Source organism: Erythranthe guttata, chromosome 11 (assembly GCF_056151865.1).
Source record: "Erythranthe guttata isolate IM_541 chromosome 11, IM_541, whole genome shotgun sequence".
In the NCBI taxonomy this organism is placed as follows: Eukaryota; Viridiplantae; Streptophyta; class Magnoliopsida; order Lamiales; family Phrymaceae; genus Erythranthe; species Erythranthe guttata.
The window spans coordinates 4,783,316-4,804,837 of record NC_142543.1 but is presented as its reverse complement, the minus strand read 5'-3'; the positions used below and the strand labels follow the sequence as shown (position 1 = coordinate 4,804,837).

Sequence of the window (21,522 nt, the reverse complement as noted above, 5' to 3'; positions counted from 1 at the left end):
AACACAGGGGTAGTATTTGCAGTTTACTCCATACTTGTGATAAGCATTGACTGCCACGTGTAGTGCGTTTAATTTGAACAAGTAATAAAGGGGCAATCTTTTGAAGGGTTAACTGGTGTTTGCCAAATATAAATTTATTTATAAATAATAAAAATAATAATATAAGCCACCAAGCCACTTGGCTACACAATAGCTCCTCTTTACCCTCTCTCTCTCTCTCTCCCTCTCTCTCTCTCTACCCCTTCGCCATACCAACTTTTAGATAGCGGCAGAAATTCGGGGTAATGGAAGCTTGAATCCTCTATCCAAAGGCGGTGAGGTGTGGGGGTGGGTGAAGATGCGGTTTTTTTTAGGGTTTTTAATTTTAATTTTTTTTCTAATTTGTGCAAGTGGAAAGGGTTTTTTGACGCATATGGAGAGAGAAAGCTTCAAACTTGGCATAAAATGTAAGCTTATTAACTCATTCGACGCTCCTTTATTTTTAATTCTTGTGTGATGTTCTATTTTCTCTTCGTTTTTAACCTGCTCGATAAATTTATATCTCTGTGTATGACTGTGTGTGTGTGTGTGTGTGTGTGAATAAGTCTGAATTCGTGTACAGATCCATGTATGTACTACATATATATGCGTTTATGTGTATATACTATATACATATACAGAATTGTAGAGGAATATGTATTTATATATATATAAAGCTGTGTATTATATAATAAAATACAAGGCTGTAAAAATTGGCAGGATATGTACTTTTTTGCTCTTCCTTTGGCTCTGATGGTGTCTTCTATTTATTTAAAATGGTGAAAGTCGTCTTGCACTCTTTTGTTCCGTGTCCTGCAAATACGAGAGAGACTAGTTTTAACGAGCTTGCAAAACAGAAATAGTAGTATTGAATTATATATCAAATATGTTTTCGTTTCAACAATTTCGATTCGAAGCGCATTTTGCATCTTATGCATGTGATAGAGATATCTAAAATCGTAAAGAGTGGGAAATCCATATATTATACTTCATATATGTGTTCAAAAAACGGTTAGGCGTATCTATAGAGTCCTAAGATTGATATTAAAGTAAGCATTTAAGATTGATATTCCACCCCCGTGAATTGTTCTTTTTTTTTTGTTAAACTAATGAGTTAAAATCGGTGTTAGAATATATGCTAGAATATAAAGATAAGGCAAAATGAAGCAATGTGTTTCCAATGGTTGTTTGGTGCTAGTTTTGAGTACTTTGGATTTTGGAAACAAGTTCGAAAGGTACGTTTCCTTGTCTCTTACAAATTTTAACATCTTAAGTCCCTTTGCTCGACTACAATTTCAAGAAAATAATAGAACCACTCTAAAGGTGATTGAAAAAATGACTAACAAGAAGAATCACTTTGCCTTTTAGGGGTGGACCTTCATCGGGACTTAACGGAATCCATTTTATGAGTTTTATCTTATTTAACATGGAGTATTAGGTGCATTTATTTATTTATTTGTTTTGAGACTTTAACATTGTGCGGTTTACAAAAGAAAAGCGATTCACAAAAGGTCTAATCAGGCTCAATAATAGGTGTATGAACGATATTGGTACAAATGCGGTTCGGTTCAATACATGAATCAAGATTTAAATAGAGCTAAAATCAAATTGTCGAATGTGGTACTAGACAGGGAGATTTTTTTTAACTATTGTTATTTTTGTTTGATATATTTTTCTTCCTTCTTTTTGCACTATAATGTTTTTGTGGGCACATCTCATGTTCGTCTAGAGTCGCATCTATGCAGTGCAACATGCTATGCAATAAAGAGTTCATGCGGGTCTACTTTATATGCCCATCTAGTATGCTTTCAGCATAGTTTCGATTAACATGTATAAATAATCTCTATTTTCAAAGTTGGTCTATTGCTTGAACTAATTAGTCGGACTTGGTAACTGTTTACGTGGTTTGAAAACCAACTCGACAGTGCCACATTTAGGTCTGTAGGGTAATCAAACTCCAACAACCTTGGACCAATTAGTTGGACATCTCACCATGGCTTGAGCTTTCGCTCAAATGAGTAGGGGAAGCTCGGTTTTTTTTCCTCAACTCTTTTCTATGTAGAAGGCCAAATCTAGTCTTGCTCCAAAACACTTTACTCTATTTTCATCAAAAACACGTAGCATGGAGCACAATGTTTCTAAATGCTGGGCCGACTAAATATCTCTCTCTTTCTTGGTCTCTTCTACATGAAAACTACGTTCCTAATAATATTGAATTTTTTTCGACTCGTGTAGGATTTTGAGTGCTAAAATGGCGACTTGTGGAACTAGTTATGATGCATAAATCAATTACTCCTAGTTATGGTCAGAAAAATCAAGAAACTATATGTGTTCCACTGGCTAAGATGGCTGTTTTGAGATCTCACCGTCGCTTGAACTTTTGCTCATATATATGAGCAGGGCAAGCTCGTTTTCTCTCAACACTTAAACTCTATTTTCATAAACAAAATTGAGCAATGTGAAAATATGTCGGGAAAATATGCATTCATCTAGTTTCTTTTCTTTCTCTGCAATGTGAATCCACGTCAACAACTAAAGGAAGCCTAATTATTCGACCACGTTTGCAGATAAAAGTGGCGTGGGCTATAAAGCAAAGCATATATCCCATATATGTTCAAGCGTTAAAAACAGAGCAATATTTAACAAAAGCTCGAATACAGAAGAGAGTTCAAGCAGCTTATTTATACCATGCAACAAGGGCCTCGCTCGGAGTAAAGAGGTAGGTAGATATTCCTCTAGCAGCTTTTATTTATACCTGCATGCATTTTTATGATTCTGCAGATAATTTATTTTTATTTTACATATAAATGTTCGAACGAGCTAGGTCCGGTGTTGTATGCTTCTATTCTGTGGCAATGTTGAGATCTACCACCACCTTCTTTTTCTTAGCGCAGTTATTGTCTTCAACAATCTGTGAGCATAAGATGTAAACAATTGTGTGAAATAAATTCATTATTGTGATAAAATGATCCAGTAATCATAATTTAAATTCAGGGTTTCAACTTTAATAACCTCGTTGAGATGCTTTTTTTCTTCTTCCAGAATCTTTTCCTGTTCACATAATATAAGCACTTATCTTACTTAACATCAACCAATTCTCCGCAATAACATGCTCTAGCATCTAAAAGCTTTTATCTTTTTTCACACACACAAGAATACTCGGATACAATAGTGGCAAAAATAGATTTGCGCACCTTTTCCTGAAGGCTTGACTGAGCATCCGTCATCATTTTTGTCTGCATAATAAATTCTGACATCACAATGTTGTATGAATGGAAATTAAGTTTAATATGTTTTTACAGGTTGACAAGAAACTGGAAAGAAGTCTACTAATGTTCAAGAGGTTCGAACATTCTTGCCACATAAGCTCGCTCAGCTCATCAAAAAGGTAAACAAAAACTACCATACGAATTCAACTTCTCTAGTTCATGAAATTGCATTGATATACCACACTCTCATTGAGAACTGGCTGGCTCTTGAACAAAATATATGAGATAAAAGTTAACAAGAATATCATTGTTGTAAGACAATTGTATCATAGCTTTGCTTGGTCAAAAAAAACAAAAAAAAAAAAAAACATAGGCAATCGAAGAAAAACATTATTAGCAGACGAACTGCTGGTCTAGATGCACTTTATATGTTTGGGGTCACTTTTGTTTTCTTCAATTCATTGAGTAAACAAATTAGTAGAATATACAAAGGGACTGTAAATAATCGAGAGTGAACATGAAACCTTAGTCGAACGTATCTCCATTAATGCAGTCTCAAGTTGTTTCTGCATGAGCCCAAGGTCCGCCACACTTAGCTGCTCAACACGTGGCTCCTTAAGTTCACTATCGGAAGAAACATAACTTGTGAGTAAACAACCCCCCCGAAATCTTTTCAACAAAAACAAAATAAAATTATTAAAAAAATCGAAAGTTACCTTCCAACAGTTTTGAGAAGCTCACCATATGTAAGATAATCGCCATTTTTGGAGTACAGACCCTGCCATTCAATCACCTTGTGAAATTAATCATCGTTCACAATGTATTTTTTGAACAACTTCTTCTTTATTACAACTATGTTCCCATCTCTTATAAATAGAGTCGGCTCATTCTATAATATTATTATATTTCTGGCATTTCTATAATATTTTGTCTGACCAACCCTGCCTTTTCTATTTTAACATGGTGTCGGACTGTCGAGTGTATCCAGAGAGAGTTGGATTTTTCTATTCAAAAACCAAAAAGAAGAAAATGAAGAAAAAAAACCCGAAAATTTTGAAAATAATCTCAATATCTAATTTGAAACCATAATTTCCGAGTAGTTCTCTTCGTTTTGTGACAATCTTCTTATTGTCTTTTATGCTGTTAATCTTGTTATTACAGCTCTTATTGCTCCGTCTTTTGTTACACTGCTATCAATTCTGCTACTCGTGCGAACCGTACGTAGCTAATGAAGAAATTGTTGTAGTCATGAACTAATAATATCTACTTATTCATAGACTCTAAGCTCGAGTGGAGTGTTACGTAACTTAAGCAGTTCCAACTTAAGGTGAGCATTGGTAAAGTATCGGAATATATTAGGGGCAACTTTAGATAACTGTCTGAAACCAATTTTCATTAGACATAAGACATAAGACATGTTTGTAATGTCTTGATTGAACCTCCTTAGTCAGCGAATTTAAATTTGAACTTGACCCTATATTTTGATTTCATCTTCACTCGGAATCCAAACTTTATACAAATGTTCCTCTAACTCCATTTTTTTTCGTCTTTTCTCCAACAAACTTTTTAGTTTTTGCACTTTGTGTTCAAACCAAGACCTAATTTTGTGTCGACTAATATGGTTAACTAGGTAGGTCGACCTCAGAGCTAGGTGGACTACTGACTAATATGTTGTTACGTATATAAATAAATAAAATAAATGTATATATGAATGGATGTTGGTGGTCGACTAAAATCAACTATGTAGGTCGACTAATTTATCGTTACATGTTAGAAGTTTAAGAGATCACAGATCGAGAGAGAGAGAGTGAGGAAACGGCAATATATTCAAAACCATCTCTACCAAAGTATCTTCTTCCATCTCACCAGATTTTGTAGGCATGCATGAAACTAGTATATTTTCGAAAAAAGGAACACTAGAGAACAAATAGTGACTTAGAGAGTCGTAGACGAGATAAAGCATATATTAAAAACGAGTAAATGAAGAATTAAAAAAAAATGGGATTGCAAATGAAAAATTAAACTTACGGTACATTCGGCTGAAAAGGAATTGATTTAGGAATTTCATATCCAATGCCATCATTTTAGTTGTTTTTTGAGCAATTGTGTGGGATTTCAAATCCCTCTGTCCTAAGGAATTATTTGATTTGGGGAATGAATTTGAAAGAACGATTTAGAATGACTCCAATTTGGAGATATTTGAAATCCACACAAATGACCCAATTTATAACTAAAACGGACTAGTGTGGATTTGAAATTCTTCATCAGATCCCTCAATCCAAACGAGTGCAGGAGATTTATTATTATGGATTTGAAATCCCTTCTCCAAATCCTATCATCCAAATGAGTCTTAGAAACTTTACTTCAAACAAGAAAATTGCCTTCCTACTTTAGTTCCAAGTAATGAATCACGTCCGTTAGTTGATTTATTTCTATCTTTGGAAGAATTATTAGGCCTCAAACATCACCCGAGGCCGATGTCAATAAAAATTCCGAACACCACATATCTCAACGCATAAACATCAATCAAAACCCTGTATCTACTAATATCACCCATCTATGCATATAAGAAAGCGAAGTTGAATTTTCCGACCAAACTCCTATTATCTTTCTTTCTTTCTTTTATGATATATCCCTCCTATCAGATTAAATGACAAAAGACCAGCAGTCATACAACACTCGTGAAAAATTAAGAAATTATCTTCCCTAATTGATAAGTGATAATATTTCAAATTTCAGTAATGATCCCCATTTATACAATATCAATCTCGAGTAACCATCTTTTTTTCTTTTTTTTTTTTTTTTTTTTCCAAAATCGATTGTTCGTGGTGTGAATCTGACCTCTGTATCGCAACCATCTTTGTCACTCTCGACTCGACTTTGATATTCTTGCAGGACCTGCGCCATGCTGTTTAATAACAACAACAATAAAAACTTGATTAAGGTATTATAATGTTCATGCAAAAACAAAATAATATTGAGGTAAAACCAAAAGAAGAATAAAAATGCAATTGGAATAAAGTTAAGGCAAACAAGAAATGGCATGATCATTCACTAAGAAACAAAATCATATGTACTTTACAAACATGGAATGTTGGAAAGCTGAAAAGGAAACATTCATAAGTTTTCTAGTACATAGAATATTCATTCCTTAAAAACAAACAAACAAACAAACAAACAAACAATATGTTGCTAGTACATAGAATATCCATTTGTTCTTTTTTCTTTCTTTTTTTCAATTAAAAAATAAATAAAAATACATTTTCATGTATATACGAGTCTTAAAATGTGACCAATCAACCAATAACATAGTGTGTGCTAAAAGATTTTTAAATTAAAACGTGACCAATCGACCAAAAATTGATAATATCCATAGTGTGTGCTAAAAGATTGAACTTTTATGTGTATTATCTTGTTGAACATTATCTTTTATTTACCAAGTGAAATATCATAGGGGGTTATGAACTTATATTAAAAGTATAAAGAGATCATGTGCTTATTATACTAATGAAAGTACACGAGAGAGTCATGAGCACGAAGTCCGAACCATAGGAGGGTCAAGTGCTATTTACCCTACCATTTATATTAAATTAAAAGCACAAATGAAAAAAATAAAAATATACTCAATATATAGGAATGTTCTGTTCTTTTATTTAATTGATCATATAATTTCATATAGAAATTAAAAATAACTGTTTGCTTGCAAACAATGCAACTTCATTATTTAACATTCAAAAATACCAAACACACCTTTAAGTAACAGCTTGCTCTTATTGTCCTTCCCTATTTTTTTAAATTAATGCTCCTTTATTAATTTATTTGAAATTATACTTTACATGGTAAAGAGAATAAAACAATATTCTTATTATCTGAATAATAAATAAATTGTACGTGTTGAATAACGATAATATTCTCTACTCGTATTAAATTTGTCAAAGTACGTACAAGCATTAAATAAATAATTTCTTACAAATAATAATTTTACTATAAAATAATTTATGCAACGTTATACAAAGATGGAAAGTTAAATGTGATTCAACAAACGTTGTCATATGCACGAGGATAACTCGTGACAATATATAAGATGGCTCTCAAAGCATATAACTATTAACTAACAAATACTAAGTTTTTTTCCCCGAAGGATACTGTCAAACAGATATGGAGTATAAACTATATTCAATGATTGAATGACAAACACTACTGTTGTGTAGGGGTACTGTGCACGGGTCGGTACAGCTCGGTTTTTGCAATAAAACAAACATGTACCGATAATATCGGTTTTTCATGTTTTAAGAACCGAACATGTCGATTTTTTTTGGGTTCGGCGGTGTTAGTCGGTTTTTTGGTTTTCGGTTATCGATTTCGGTATCAATTTGGTTTATTTTCATTTTCGGTTCCGTCTATTGGTTCGGCGTAAAATTTACATTTGATTAACCGTGAGTTTGGACTTTCATTACATCGGAAGACGGTAAACATTTATAGTATATATCAAAACAACGTCTTTTTGTATAAATCGGTTCGGTTCGGGTAATCAGTTCTGCAATTTTTTTATTCTCCATAAACAAACCGATATTTTTGATTTTTCAAAAAAATTACCGTATATACAGTTTTAAGTCGGGACGGTGCATATCGGCTCAGTTTTTTCGATTTTTGGTTTCTCGATTTTTTTGCTCACTCCTAGTATTGTTGTGTGCCTTTAAAAACACACGTTTTCTAAAAAAATATATAATAAAATCAAAATACATCATTATGTATTATTATTATTATTATTAAAGGAATTTGTTTTTTTAGAACCCAAGAGTAACTTCAATGGGGAGGTAGATATCAAAATGAAGTATCAAACAATTAATTGATGCTTGAGGTAATGCTTTGATACTTCAAAAAAAAAAAAAAGTGCTCCTTGCTCATAGTTATCAAACAAAATTATTATCTCTCTTTATGTTTGTAATATGTTGAGATTTCTTTATTTATTTTGTCACACTGGAATTGCAGGAGCTATTTTTAAGGAATATTTGAGTCCTCTTCATTTCTAGGTGCAATTTTGCACCTCAAATTCCTTCACCACCCGGAGGAGTACTTTGGAATTTTCAAGTATCAAAATTGCAATTTTATTATCCGATCCCCTTATTAATTCATCTCTTCTAGAATTGCTCTAAAATGCTCTAAAAGACAGATAAACTAGTTACTTCTCATCAAAAAAAAGAAAAAAAAAATGAACTAGTTACTAAAATACCTCCAAAAGTTCTATTTTGGGAATATGAGAACTAGGGTTTTGAAATTCTCACCAACGCCAACAAATTTCAACTATATATATATAAACAAAAACAGAATTAAAAAAATAAAGAAAAAAAAAATTAGGTGGTGTTAATTACCTATCGGCGCTACAATACTGATAAAGCTTTCCCCTGTTGGAGAAGATGACAGCGGCCACATCGACATCGCAGAGAGCAGATAATTCCTTAGCTTTCTTAATCAGACCATTTCTTCGCTTCGAGAAACAAACCATTCTCGCACTGTTCTCCTCGATTCGCTTCATCTCCAGCTTCTTTCTCCCCATCTTCGGAAATCTCTCTCTCTCTCCTTTTCCTTTTTTTCTTTTCTTTTCTAGAGAGAGAGAAAGTAGAATAAAACTTCTGGAATTGAATATTTATTCTGTGGATAAAAAAGAAGCAGGCAGATTTTTGTTACTCACACAGTGTGTGTGTATGTTGTGAGTACGCACTTACTAGAAGAGAAGCTGGGGGAATCTGAATCGGGGGAGAATTGAAGTATGGGTGAACCGTGGATAATTTATTTTAAAACAAAAATAATTAAATAATACTCTGATTATGTGTGTGTGTGTGTGAGATACTCTGATTACTGACGTCTGTGTACTATTAATATTGATAATATATAATATGTAATAGAAAAGAAATGTTAAAGGAGTGTAGACGTACTTATCCAAAAAAAAAGGAGTGTACACGTGGCGGCGGGGGGGGGGGGGGGGGGGGGGGTGGGTTTGGGTAGATACGAAGCAGACCACGTTAGTTCTTTCTTGGGCCCAATCAGGTACGACTAGAAGGAAAGTAGCTTAGCTATGATTGGCTCGCACTTACGGTGGTGTGCGGCCGTTTTCTTTTATTCCTTAAATAAAACAAGGAAACACGCTTTTAACCAGAACTGAAAACGTGTGACATCATACGGAATATGTAAGTTTATTTTTCTTTTTTTAATTCTCTACATCAATCTAAAAATTAAAGATACTAGCAACATATTTAAACTGTAAAACTATTATTGTTGTTATGAATTCTTAAGTGTGGATATATGAATGACTTAGTCTTGTGAGGCTCTTGAAGAGCTCACATAGGCATATTTGATGAAAGAGATTGAGATCAATTGAAGGATAAATTTTATAGATCGAACATCTGTTTTATGGAATTTGTTTCCATCATTTTATGTGATAAGCCTCATTCACTGATTGCCCGATCTTTGAATATATCAAAAGAGGCCGCCGAAATATTGAAGTTTTCTAAACTCGCGAGTTAAAGAAGAAAGATGATTTTTGCAATCATCATTAACTATATGTCGGAGATCTATCATTGAATCATTGAGAAAATGATCAAACTCAATCTCATGTCGAATTCAGGGGGAGCGTGATCAATAATTCCAACATTGTACTCTTTTTCCTTCGTCCAAGTTTTTGTCCCAATGAGGTTTTCTTAGCAAGGTTTTAACGAGGCAGTGTTATGCTCTCAAGATTTAAATGGATATGTACTCTTTTCTCCTTCGTTTAGGTTTTGTCCCATTGGGTTTTCCTAACAAGGTTTTTAACGAGGCATACTCCATATATGGTGGACATCCAAGGGGGAGTGTTATGAATTCTTAAGTGTGGATGACCACCATTACTACACCACCATTACTCCCACTACCACCACCATAACTCCCACCATCATCTCCACCATTATTCATCATTAAAAGTGTTGTAACTCTTGACCTTTGAGAGGTTTTTTTTGTACTATATATACAACACAATGTAAATGTATTTTACATACAAGAAGAAGAAGAGAAATACATATTGCATTCTCTCTATTTACTCTTATGTTCTCTTTGTTATGTTGTCTTCTTCTTCATTTTCTAACAATTGTTAATTAATTGTCTTTTTTGAGCTTAGCTTAACTATTAAATTTTTTGATAAATGTTTCTTGATTTTACGAGAAATATATTAAAAAGAATAAAATAATCTTAATCATTTTATAAGGTGATAAGAGAGAAAAAAAAATGAAAAAATATGGGTAAAATAGGGGGAAATGGACTTAATGTAATATTGAAGCTGTAAATTTTACAGATAATTAAAAAAAAAATATAAAGTGACAAATTTTAATTAAATCATATCACAGTATACTATTAATGTAATATTAGAGTTGTAAAGTGACAGATAATCTGAAATAAAAATATTTCTTTAAAGTGACAAATTTTAACCAAATCACATCAGAGTATACTAGGTCTTCTAATTCTTTAAGAGGTTTATCTAAAAAATTCGCAATATAACTCGGAAGACGTTTTAAATACCACACTTGGGTTTAATGGGCATGCGAGTTTGATGCAACTCATTTGATATCTTCGTATCTGAGAATCCACAAATTCGACCCCAGATTGTTCACAAAATTTCGGGTCTTCTTTTGATCTCCGCTGTGGAACGAAGTGAATAATTGGTAGGAATTATTTTAGAGACCCACCTCATATGCAATATATAACTAACCACCAAAGAGATTACACCCTAGTGCAAAGTGCAAACCCCCTCATTTTTTATAATAATTTGATATACCCTTCTGGGCCAATTTGAAGTACCTAAAATGCCCTTTAAAATCAGTTTTAAACCCTAGTCAGCTTATATTGGTCTCTCTCTTCCTCTCTCATCTCTCAGATCCGAATCCCGCCCCCCAAGATCTCCAACCGGCGATGTTGCTTTCCGGAGTCATAACTCTCTCCGGTAGTCGGAATTCGATGGTTTAACTACCGTTGGATTCCTCTTCTCGGACTCTTTATTTTGGTGCTAATTTCATTCAGCTTGGAGCACTCGATCTGTTTCTGCAATTATTTTTTATTCGGCGCATATTTCAACGATGTTGGGTCATTTCGGAGGAGTAATTTGTGTTCCGGCAGTCGAAATTTGACGGGCCACCAACCGTTGGATTCCTCTCGTCGAGATCTGTATTTTTATGGTTATTTCGTTCATTTTTTTATTGTAAATTTTGTTTATATAATTTTTTTTCATCTACAAGAGCGGAACCTGTGGTCGTTGACGTCGACTTGGATTTTGTAGGAGGTGCTTGGGGTGAAGAGTCATTGGCGGTTTAGCCTAAAATTCGTACCATTTCGCAGCTATGGCCTCTCTCTCTATCGCTCGATCTTTGTGTGGTTGTTGATTTTTTGAGTGTTTTGATGTTTCTTCTATTTTTGTTGATTTGCACTATTTTTTTTTTTTTTAATTTTGCAATTGCAGCGTATTGGAAGCCATTGATCCTCTCCTTGAAGGTGTCAAAAAATTTGGTTGAAGTTATATATGCTACAAGTTACAGTATTCTGCATAGAGGTGGGAACGAGCCGAGCTCGGCTCTTTTGGCCAGCTCGAGTCCATGTTGCCGAGCTCGAGCTCATCGAGCTAATTTTTAATGTCTAGCTCGAGCCAATTTTGGCGAGCTCGAGCTCGGGCTCATTTAATTTTTATTTTTTTTAATTTTTTTTTATTATTTAATTTTTTTTTATTAAAATCATTTAATTTTTTGTTAAAATTTATTTATAGGAAAATAAAAAAATATTATAAAATAAATAATGAACTCTAGTTATATATTTTTTTCATTTTTCTATTATTATTAATATTTTATATTATTATGAATTATTTAAGTAATATAGATTTGTTTCTATTTAAATACTATAATAATATTAATGTTTCTATTTAGTTAATAATAATAATAATAATAATAATAATAATAATAATAATAATAATAATAATAATAATAATAATAATAATAATAATAATAATAATAATAATAATAATAATAATAATAATAATAATAATAATAATATATTTATAAAAAAAAAAAAAAAGGCAGCTCGCGAGCCGACTCGCGAGCTGTCGAACAACTAAATTTGGGCTCGAGCTCGAGCTTGAGTTCGAGCCTTTGTCGAGCCGGCTCGGCTCGTTTACTTCCCCTAGTTCTGCAGATTGTATACATTACTATAAATTACTATACATTACTAGTTACATATGGTACATGTAGTTACATATGCATATGTTTGTGTATATTTTATTTGTATTTGTTGGTTGTGAGGTGATTTATAATACAAATATTGATAATTGTAAAATTTTGTTTTTGGGGTTTATGAATTTTATTTGTATAAGCCAATATTCTTGTGTGTACACAATTGGTCGACTAAAAATATGGGGTAAAAAATATTGGAGTTGCCATGTCTAAATCGAGCGCATCTTTATGTCGTTATGCAGCTCTTTCATTTCCAATTACACACTTTTATTCTCAAACTCAAACTCTAGATCCGCAATTTTTGTTCCAATAAAAAATTAGATACATATATCTATGATCTATCTATACAAGAAAAATATACTTGAAGGGCGTCGAGGCGTTCTTTGTAGAACTATATCATAAAAAAATCAAGGAATAACAATCATGAAACCTTGCAGCAAGATCCGATCACACCGGCTATGGAGATTCAAGTCGGCGATTTGGCGGTTCGGCACGGCAAAGAGGTGTGGCGACGAAGATTGCGCATGCGATGGGGAAGCGGCGGTGGGAGGCGAGAGAGAGAAGAGAACGTGGGTTGAGAGAGATAGAGAAAAGAAAGTGGCGGTGGAAGGAGAGAGATAAGAGAACGAGAGTTCAGAGGGAGAGAATAGAAATCATGATCCGATTTTGAGTCGTGAGTTAGGGTATTAAATTGTAAATAAAATGGCAAAACATGTAATTTAAGTTGTCCAATATATCTGCCAAATTAATATTAGAATTTGGATTTTTAACTAGGACAAAAAAAACATTAGACCTCCTTAGGGGTGAAAGTCGGATGGATCGGATCGGAATTAGCATTTTCGGAAAATTTCCAAAAAATTCGGAAGTACAAAATCAATTCCAATTCCAATTCCAAAATTTTCGGAATCTAAAAATTCATTCCAATTCCAAAAGGCCCGGAAATTTCGGAATTTCGGAAAAAAATCGGAAATCACATAAGCTTTAAAATTTCAAAACTTAGCCGAAATTTTCTAAAATGTTCATATTGTTTCGAAAATAAGAGCATCTACGTTGATAAAAGTAAAACTAATAACTACTAAATTTCAGTTCAAAAAAATAAATGAAAATAAACAAAGCATAATATCCAATAAAACTTCTAACAACAATTCATTATGTCAAAATCCTAAAACAAAACTTATAGGTGTATTTTTCGGAAAATAAGTATTATATAATATATACTATTTATAGGTGTATTTTTCGGAAAAAAATCGGAATTTTTCAGAATTAATTTTGGAATTAAATCGGATTGGAAATCGGAAATTCCAAATTTATTTTATATAATTCCAATTCCAATCCAAAAAAATCGGAAAATTTTGGAAATCGGAATTTCGGAAGTCGGATGAAAAAAGTTGTTCCAAAATCAGAACTTTTCGGATCGGAACCGGCGGAAATTGGAAAATCCGTTCCAACTTGCACCCCTAGACCTCCTCATAGATATTTTCATAATTTGGGGAATCCCTCATTTTCCCAAATACTAAAATAGCCTCCAAGAGTGCACAAGTGGCCCCTACATATTCTCTGACTGTAACACTGGTGCAATATGGTTTTATCTATCCTACACCCGGTGAAGGTTACACCGGGTGATTTTTTACCGTTGATCTACACATACCAATGTGGGCGTGTGTGTGTTTGTGTGTATATGAATGGTAAAGATCTACCCGGTGTAGGATCTCAAAACCCAATATCTCTCCAACATGTGTACACGTGGCATGTGAATATTTTGAATGAAATTGAAGCCAAAAAAAATTGACGGCGGCGTTGGGAGGTGACATTTTCTGGCCCTATATTAACCCAGTTGGAGGAGCAAAATTGTTTTTGCTATTCTTTTTGTTCTTTTTTGAATTCCTTTTGGATGAATTATAAATTTGAATCCGGAAAATATTTGAAAATAAAATGAAAATATTGGTTCGAAATAAAAAGAAAAAATTTAGATTCGACACGGTTGAATCCGGAACTTTTCATTTTGGATGAATTATTTTTCGTAACTAAAAAAGTAATTTCAAGTTCATTCGAAATAAAAATAGAATTTTGAGATTATAATGAAAATATATGTTCGAAATCAAATAAAAAAATCTGATTTGAACCGAATGAATCCGGATTTTTTTTTCATTTTTTAGTAATTAATTATAATTCAAAACACATAATAGTATTTGATGTTGTATCACTCACCTTGGTGGATTAAACGGGAACACGAAGGTAGGTTTCTGCACGCGAGTAGGTGATCATGGACGAGAGTCCCTGTCACGTAAAGATGAACACCTGAATATCAAACATGTAAGACTAAGACACGTAAACTAAGTCAGGGATATATCCGGCGAAAACTCATCCGACGCTCAAGTCAGATAGATGCCTAGGCAAACAGGTGGGTATGTAGAATAATAGAGTTCAATGTATCAGAACTAGAGAATAAAAAGTCCTTGCAAAGTGAGGTAGATGATTTATTTATAGTATAATTAGTAGAATCCCTATTAGAGTAGAACTCTAAGTAGGATTAGTAAACCTTAATGAGCTTGTGAAATCTTATTAATGGAATTGGGTCATTAGTTAATGACCTTGTAGATGGATCGAACCTTTTAGATGGACCAAATACTCATTGGCTTATTGGGTGGGTCCATTAGGTATATCATTAAACCCCCCGCTCTCGATCGAGTCTTGAGTAGCAGGTCGTTCGGGAGTAGATAATTTTGTTGTCGCTTGTAATACATTAACCGGGTCAAATGGAGTCAAATGGAGTGGTGGAGGGGTGTTGTGAATGTCAACTCCAGATTGGGTGTTTTGAGTGTCGATCCTAGGTTGGGTGTGACGGGTATTTTAAGTGTTAACCCTAGGTTGAGTGGAAACATTATTAAGTTGGATGGCGAACTTGTTCAGTTAGCTGGCGAGCTTGTTGACCGGCTGGCGAACTTGTTAAGTTGGTCGGCAAACTTGTTGAGTTGGGTGGCGAACTTGTGCTGGGTAGCGAACTTGTTGTGGGTTGGGTAGCGAACTTGTTGAGTTGACTGGCGAACTTGTTGCTGGGTGATAGAAGGATTTGCCATTTCTTTATTTTTTGGGCGCTGTCAAAGCCTTGAAGAGGGTGGTGCGTAAAGTCTTGGTGAGGGTGACCCATGTTATGCAGTATTAGAGACCCCATATTGGTGGGCAAATTTAAGTTGGTAGTTTCTGATAAATGGAACGTAGGTAGATCTTACCTAGGTGGGCTCGTCATCGGAGGGTAGGGGTTCTCCTGACCTTGTCTACTAGGTAGCATTGCCACAGACGGCGCCAAAATGATGTTGTATTACTCACTTTGGGTGGATTAAAGGGAACACGAGGGTAGTTTACTACACGCGAGTAGGTAATCATGATTGGAGTCCCTGCCTCCCACGCTCAAGTTAGATAGATGCCTAGTCAAGCAAGTGGGTAGGTAGAACAATAGAGTTCTAAGTATCGGAACTAGAGAATAGAACGTATCTTGTAAAGTTAGGTAGATGGTTTATTTATAGTGTAATTAGTAGAATCTGTATTAGAGTAGAACTCTAAGTAGAATTAGTAAACCCTAATGAGCTAGTAAGATCTTATTAATGGAATTGGGCCATTAGTTAATACCCTTGTAGATGGATCGGACATTTTAAATGGACCAAATACTCATTGGTTTATTGGGCCGGGCCAATAAAGTATATCAGTATTTAAATTTCATGAGGAAAAAATTAAAATCGTATCTGAAATCGAAATCTAATATGTATTCCAAATTCGTTGTAAAACACACGAAAAACATTCGGATCAAAATATTTCCGAAATGTACTCACGTAACTCAATAACTTTGTTCCAATTCATTCTTATAACAAAGATCAAGATGTATATATAGTTTGAGACATATTTCTTGATTTTAATTAATGAAGCCCTCTTAAAACTTGAGCTAGGCTTTTCGTTTTTCGTGTGCGCTTCATCTACTTATCACATTTGCAAGGAAAACCGATTTTAATTTATTCGTTATTTCTGGATTTCATGTGTATAATATAATAGAGTATATTATTTGTCTTTACAAAGTTAAACAAATTAAAAGAGAAGAATAAATCAGTACTTATTTTACTAATGATGTTGATTAGTATCTGTACGTAGTTATAGCTACAACAACGCATTACGCATAGAGTAGCTATAATCGAACTTCAGCTAAGGTATAATATTTTATGTAATATCCAATTTGCATATATATATTTTCTTGTCCCTCGTGATTTTTATTTATTTATTTATTTTTTAATTACACGAGCATTATATTATTCATGTCTCTTAAAAATAAGGAATAACAGAAAATATTATCCATCTAACTGATATTTATAGTCTGTTTGATTTCTGTATTTCACTTTTTCAAGAAACTCAATGGTGATGACTGATGAATATATATATATATATATATATATATATATATATATATATATATATATATATATATATATATTCATTTGTACTTAATATTAAAAAAATAATTATAAGTAGTATATTTTAAATTTTTAATTACTTTCCAGTCCCAAAGAAATTTAAGATATAGTAACATATGCATGCGATTGTGTATTTCGATATATCTTTATTGGTTACGAGTTGATTTATAATTTAAATATTTATATTGTAAATTTTGATGTTGGTGTTGATGATTTTTTTTTCTTTTTTTTTTATATATAATTGGTGATATTCGTGCATGTACATAATTGGTCGACCGTGACTTTAGGGTAAAAAGAAATTGAACATAACTAAAAATGACAACAGTCAACTAATAGGTAATTGTAGTCGTCTATGTAGCATGGAAATTAAACTTCAACTTATTAACGTTTCCGCGTTTCGGACACGCTTCGTGTCGGAAACTCGAAGACATCTGCCGGACACCTTATTGCCATTTTGCAATTTCTAAAAATTTAGAAACGTGTTTGAATAACAAATTTATAAATATTTTTGTTATTTCCCTAATTATTTACATAATTTAGTGATCAATTGCAAATTAATAGTTGATTGTAAAAATTATTTTGATTATGTTTGTATAAAAATATATATAAAAAGAGTTTATATATAAATACAAATTTATATATGTTTATATAGCATATTTATAAATATGCCCTTATACTTTTAATATTTATATGTTTTCCCTAAGTTCCGGTATCCCCATTTACGGAACATGCCGTTTTCCCGTGTCCGTTTTCGCATCCGCCGTTTCGTTGTCCGTGTCCGTACTACATAGGTAGTCGTTTTCAGTAGTAAACATATCGAAAATTTCTACAGAAAATAAAAAGCATTGAAAATTTTAAAAAATAAACAAATTAATTAAAAAAAAATATTTATCGGAAAAAATAACAAAATAAACGAAAAGACAAACGAAATAAACGAAAAGACAGGAAAAATGATAAATACAGGTAAAAAAATATTAAATGCTGTTAGGCGAAAATTGCATACGAAGACAATATAATCCTTTTATCTCTTGAGGAGTATTCATAATGATGAATTATGATTGGGTTTCTCTACTATAGTAAGGCTTCAAAGGTATGTCAAATGAACACTTACTTTTTTGGACCTACCTCAAATGATCCCAAAAAATTGCACATTAGCGTAATTCGAATTTAGGTATTAATTTTATTTAGCACTTAAACAAGCACAATCAATAAGTTCTAAAATAACAAACAAAATAAATAGCTTTAACTCATTCAAATCATATATTTATGCAGGATATACCACCACCCATGAGGTAAGGTGCAATTACGGAAAACTCCTATTTTCAAAATTACATCTACCCCATATTAAGATACATGCGACCCTTTCCCAACTTTCACCCGCTGCCATTGGGAAGCCGAAGGCCAACCGGCGTCGCCACCGGAATCCCGAATCCCACAACCACCATACCTACAATACCTAACCCCACTCCACCGCCTACACGTTACAGGGGTGCCAATGATGGTGGGTGAAAATGAAATATGTCAATTTTGGGTGAAACTTGTGTGTTAATACTGATGCGTAAGTATGACATTTTCAGTTGTCATATATTTTTATTATTATTTTAATTTTCACACAAAGGGTAGCTTGGACAATGCAATTTTCTATTAGGGTTTTTTGCAACCGTTAAATGCAGGGGTGGATGTAATTTTCAAAAAGAAGGGGAATTTTTGAAATCACTAAGGTTGTTGGTTGTGATTTTCCCATTTATTTATCCTTCTTAAAACCATCAATATCCGATCTAAAAAGTCAAATCAACCCAATATATATTTTATAGTTAATCTCAAAAAAATCCATGACAAGGACACTTAATTATAAAAGGGATCTCCAATTTTTTTGTCTTTCAAATATTTCCAGTCCATCCAAATTTATTTGAAAATAAGAAAAAAAACTTTTTATATTACCAAAATTACCCCAAATTCCTTGAAACCTAATTCAACTCTAATTTTATGATTTACACCCCAATTTAGTCCAATTTCACCAATTAACCAATTTTGACCCCAATTTTGATCCACCACCACCATAGACCGTCGGTCAGCCGCCTTTGACCGCCGGAGACCGCCAGTCTCCGGCGTTGAATTTATTTTCCATCCGGTCAACCGCCGTTGACCGTCGAGTCTCCAGCGTTGACTTTTTTTTTTCTTTCTTAAAAATATATATTTTAATTAATATTACTGTCTTGGCTGCTAAATTACCGTCTCCAGCAGTTATTTAGCTGTCAGAGACAGTAATTTAACTGTTCATTGACATTTTTTTCTTAATTTTTTTAATTAATATTACTATCTTGGCTGTTAAATTACTGTCTCCAGCAGTTATTTAAATGTCGGAGACAGTAATTTAACTTTTAATTGACTTTTTTTTTATAAATATTTTAATTAATATTATTGTCTTCGCTGCTAAATTACTGTCCCCATCAGTTATTTAACTGTCGGAGACAGTAATTTAACTGTTAATTGACTTTTTTTTTTTTTTTTTTTTTTTTGAAATTTTGTTTTTTCTTAAAAAAAATATTTTAATTAATATTACTGTCTTGGCTGCTAAATTACTGTCTCCAACAGTAATTTAACCGTCTGAGACAGTAATATTACTGTATTAATTAATTTTATCATCTTCGCCGGTATTTTTGCTGTCTTCGACTGTAATATTACTGTCTTCGACCGTAATATTACTGTCTCATGCAATAATATTACTGTTTGGGACAGTAATATTAGTAATATTACTGTTCGGGAACATAATATTCATAATATTACTGTCGCAAACAGTAGTATTACTGTCCCAAACAGTAATGTTACTGTATGCGACGGTAATTTAGCAGCCAAGACAGTAATATTAATTAAAATATTATTTTCTAAGAAAAAAAATTCAAAAAAAGGAAAAACATAAAAAGTCAACGCTGGTTGACCGGCCGGAAAAAAAATTCAGAAAAAAATAAGTTTTCAAAAAAAAAAGTTGACACCGGAATCTGGTCGGAAAAAAAAAATTCAGAAAAAAAAAATTTAAAAAATTATTAAAATGACGGTTAATATGATATATTTGTTTAAATGTGGGTCAATGTATAATATAATGAAGTTAGAGTATAATGGATGGATGGTATTTTAGATCAAAGACATGGGGATGAGTTTATTTAAAAGACTATTTTCTTTTTTGGACGAATGTGCATTTAAGTCCCTTATCATGTTTTTTTTGCCATTTGCCCTTTATACAACCCAACATATAATTTTCACAAAATGTGCTATTGCCCTACAAAATATATACAGTAGAATATACAACTATTAAATTCTAAACTGCTCTCAAGTGGAGAACAGTTATTTTATTTTATTAACTTAAATTTTCAAATATTACCAGATAAAAATTACGAACAAACCCCTCTTGTTTGGGTAATTACAATCATCCATCAACTATGAATTTTCTTACACACGCCTACCCTCATGGTGTCAAATTCAACATAATCTTCCAACTTTCGTGGAATGTTCTCTAGTTTATATTCGTTTTGTGCAAAAATGCAGTTTCCGATGTACCAAAATCTGATATTTACTAGCCAAGAGACACATTTTATGATCATCTTATTTTCAAAGAGTGGACTTCGAATGGGGTAAAACATGTACAAATCGGAGAATATTCCACATAATTTAGAAGATTCCACTAAATTTGACACCGTAAGGGCGGACGTGTAGCAAGATTCATAGTTAAAGGGTAGTTGTAATTACTAAACAAGAGGGGGTTTTCCGTAATTTGACCTTACCTCGGACTGGCCATAATTTACCCTTAATTTTATTTTTTTACTTAATATTTCGTTAAGGATAAAACTGAAATTGCAAAAAATCCGTAGTCAAATGTGCCAAGACTTAAAATTGAATCTAATATCAAAACTCGCGAAAGTATGTGTAATTTTCCAAAGTGTAGGGGTCTACCGATAATTATACTTAACCTCAAGATGGGTAGGTGCAATTTATTTATTAGATTAATTAGGAGGAAGATTAAAAGTTGTTTGTTTATAGGGTCTATTAGATATAACCCCCTTAGACATTCAAATAATAGGGGTAGACCCAAACTTAAATTTGCCATTTTGATAAAAACCCAAACTTTTCTAAATTACATAAGTACCCTCAATCAAATCCCACAAATCCCGTTACTTTACCTTTTGAAATAATATCAAATCCCTCCCTATTTTCCCGTTAAAACACTATCCCCACAAACCCACTACCAAAAAATCTGCAAACCTCCCAAATCCAGAAATTTATACGGCGTGGATCGACGATTTTCTGCATTCCGACCAAGCCGCCGCGTAGGTACGTCGTCGCCACCCGCCGCCACCTCCGTCACCGTTGTCGCCGGTGGCCACCGACGATAACAACGATATTGGCTATAAGCAACACCTCCACCACCGCCTAGTCCTCCACCACCACCACATCCGACCACCTCCACCTCCAAGACCGCCAAAAACGACCAAGACCTCCGCCGCTCCCGCCTCCAAGGTCGTAACAATCAATTAGGAGTGACATCGTCGTTGGCCGCCGTCGCCGCCGCCGTCACTGCTCCAATCTAGGGTTACTCAAATC

The 21,522-nt window shown here is 33.3% G+C and overlaps 1 protein-coding gene and 1 long non-coding RNA gene across 4 annotated transcripts; one reads left to right on the top strand and one right to left on the bottom strand.

Moving 5' to 3' along the window:
- The first annotated feature begins 121 nt into the window (after positions 1-121).
- On the top strand, positions 122-2,827 carry LOC105957993 (uncharacterized). The gene is made up of 2 exons (XR_016034488.1): positions 122-446; positions 2,586-2,827. It is a non-coding gene; the product is annotated as an uncharacterized LOC105957993 (long non-coding RNA).
- LOC105957992 (agamous-like MADS-box protein AGL27) lies at positions 2,605-9,083 on the bottom strand. 3 transcript variants are annotated; one of them, XM_012981985.2, is made up of 8 exons: positions 8,954-9,083; positions 8,600-8,831; positions 6,069-6,135; positions 3,944-4,005; positions 3,752-3,851; positions 3,213-3,254; positions 3,031-3,069; positions 2,605-2,929 (listed from the first exon to the last, which is right to left on the bottom strand). In XM_012981985.2, exons 2-8 carry the CDS (start codon positions 8,782-8,784, stop codon positions 2,861-2,863), a joined length of 564 nt encoding a protein of 187 aa, XP_012837439.1. In that variant the 5' UTR covers positions 8,785-8,831; positions 8,954-9,083; the 3' UTR covers positions 2,605-2,860. The 3 variants fall into 3 exon arrangements, with proteins under 3 accessions (XP_012837439.1, XP_088681853.1, XP_088681852.1); XM_088825727.1 differs by having other exon boundaries at positions 8,950-9,041; XM_088825726.1 differs by lacking the exon at positions 8,954-9,083 and having other exon boundaries at positions 8,600-8,928.
- Between the last annotated feature and the right edge of the window lie 12,439 nt (positions 9,084-21,522).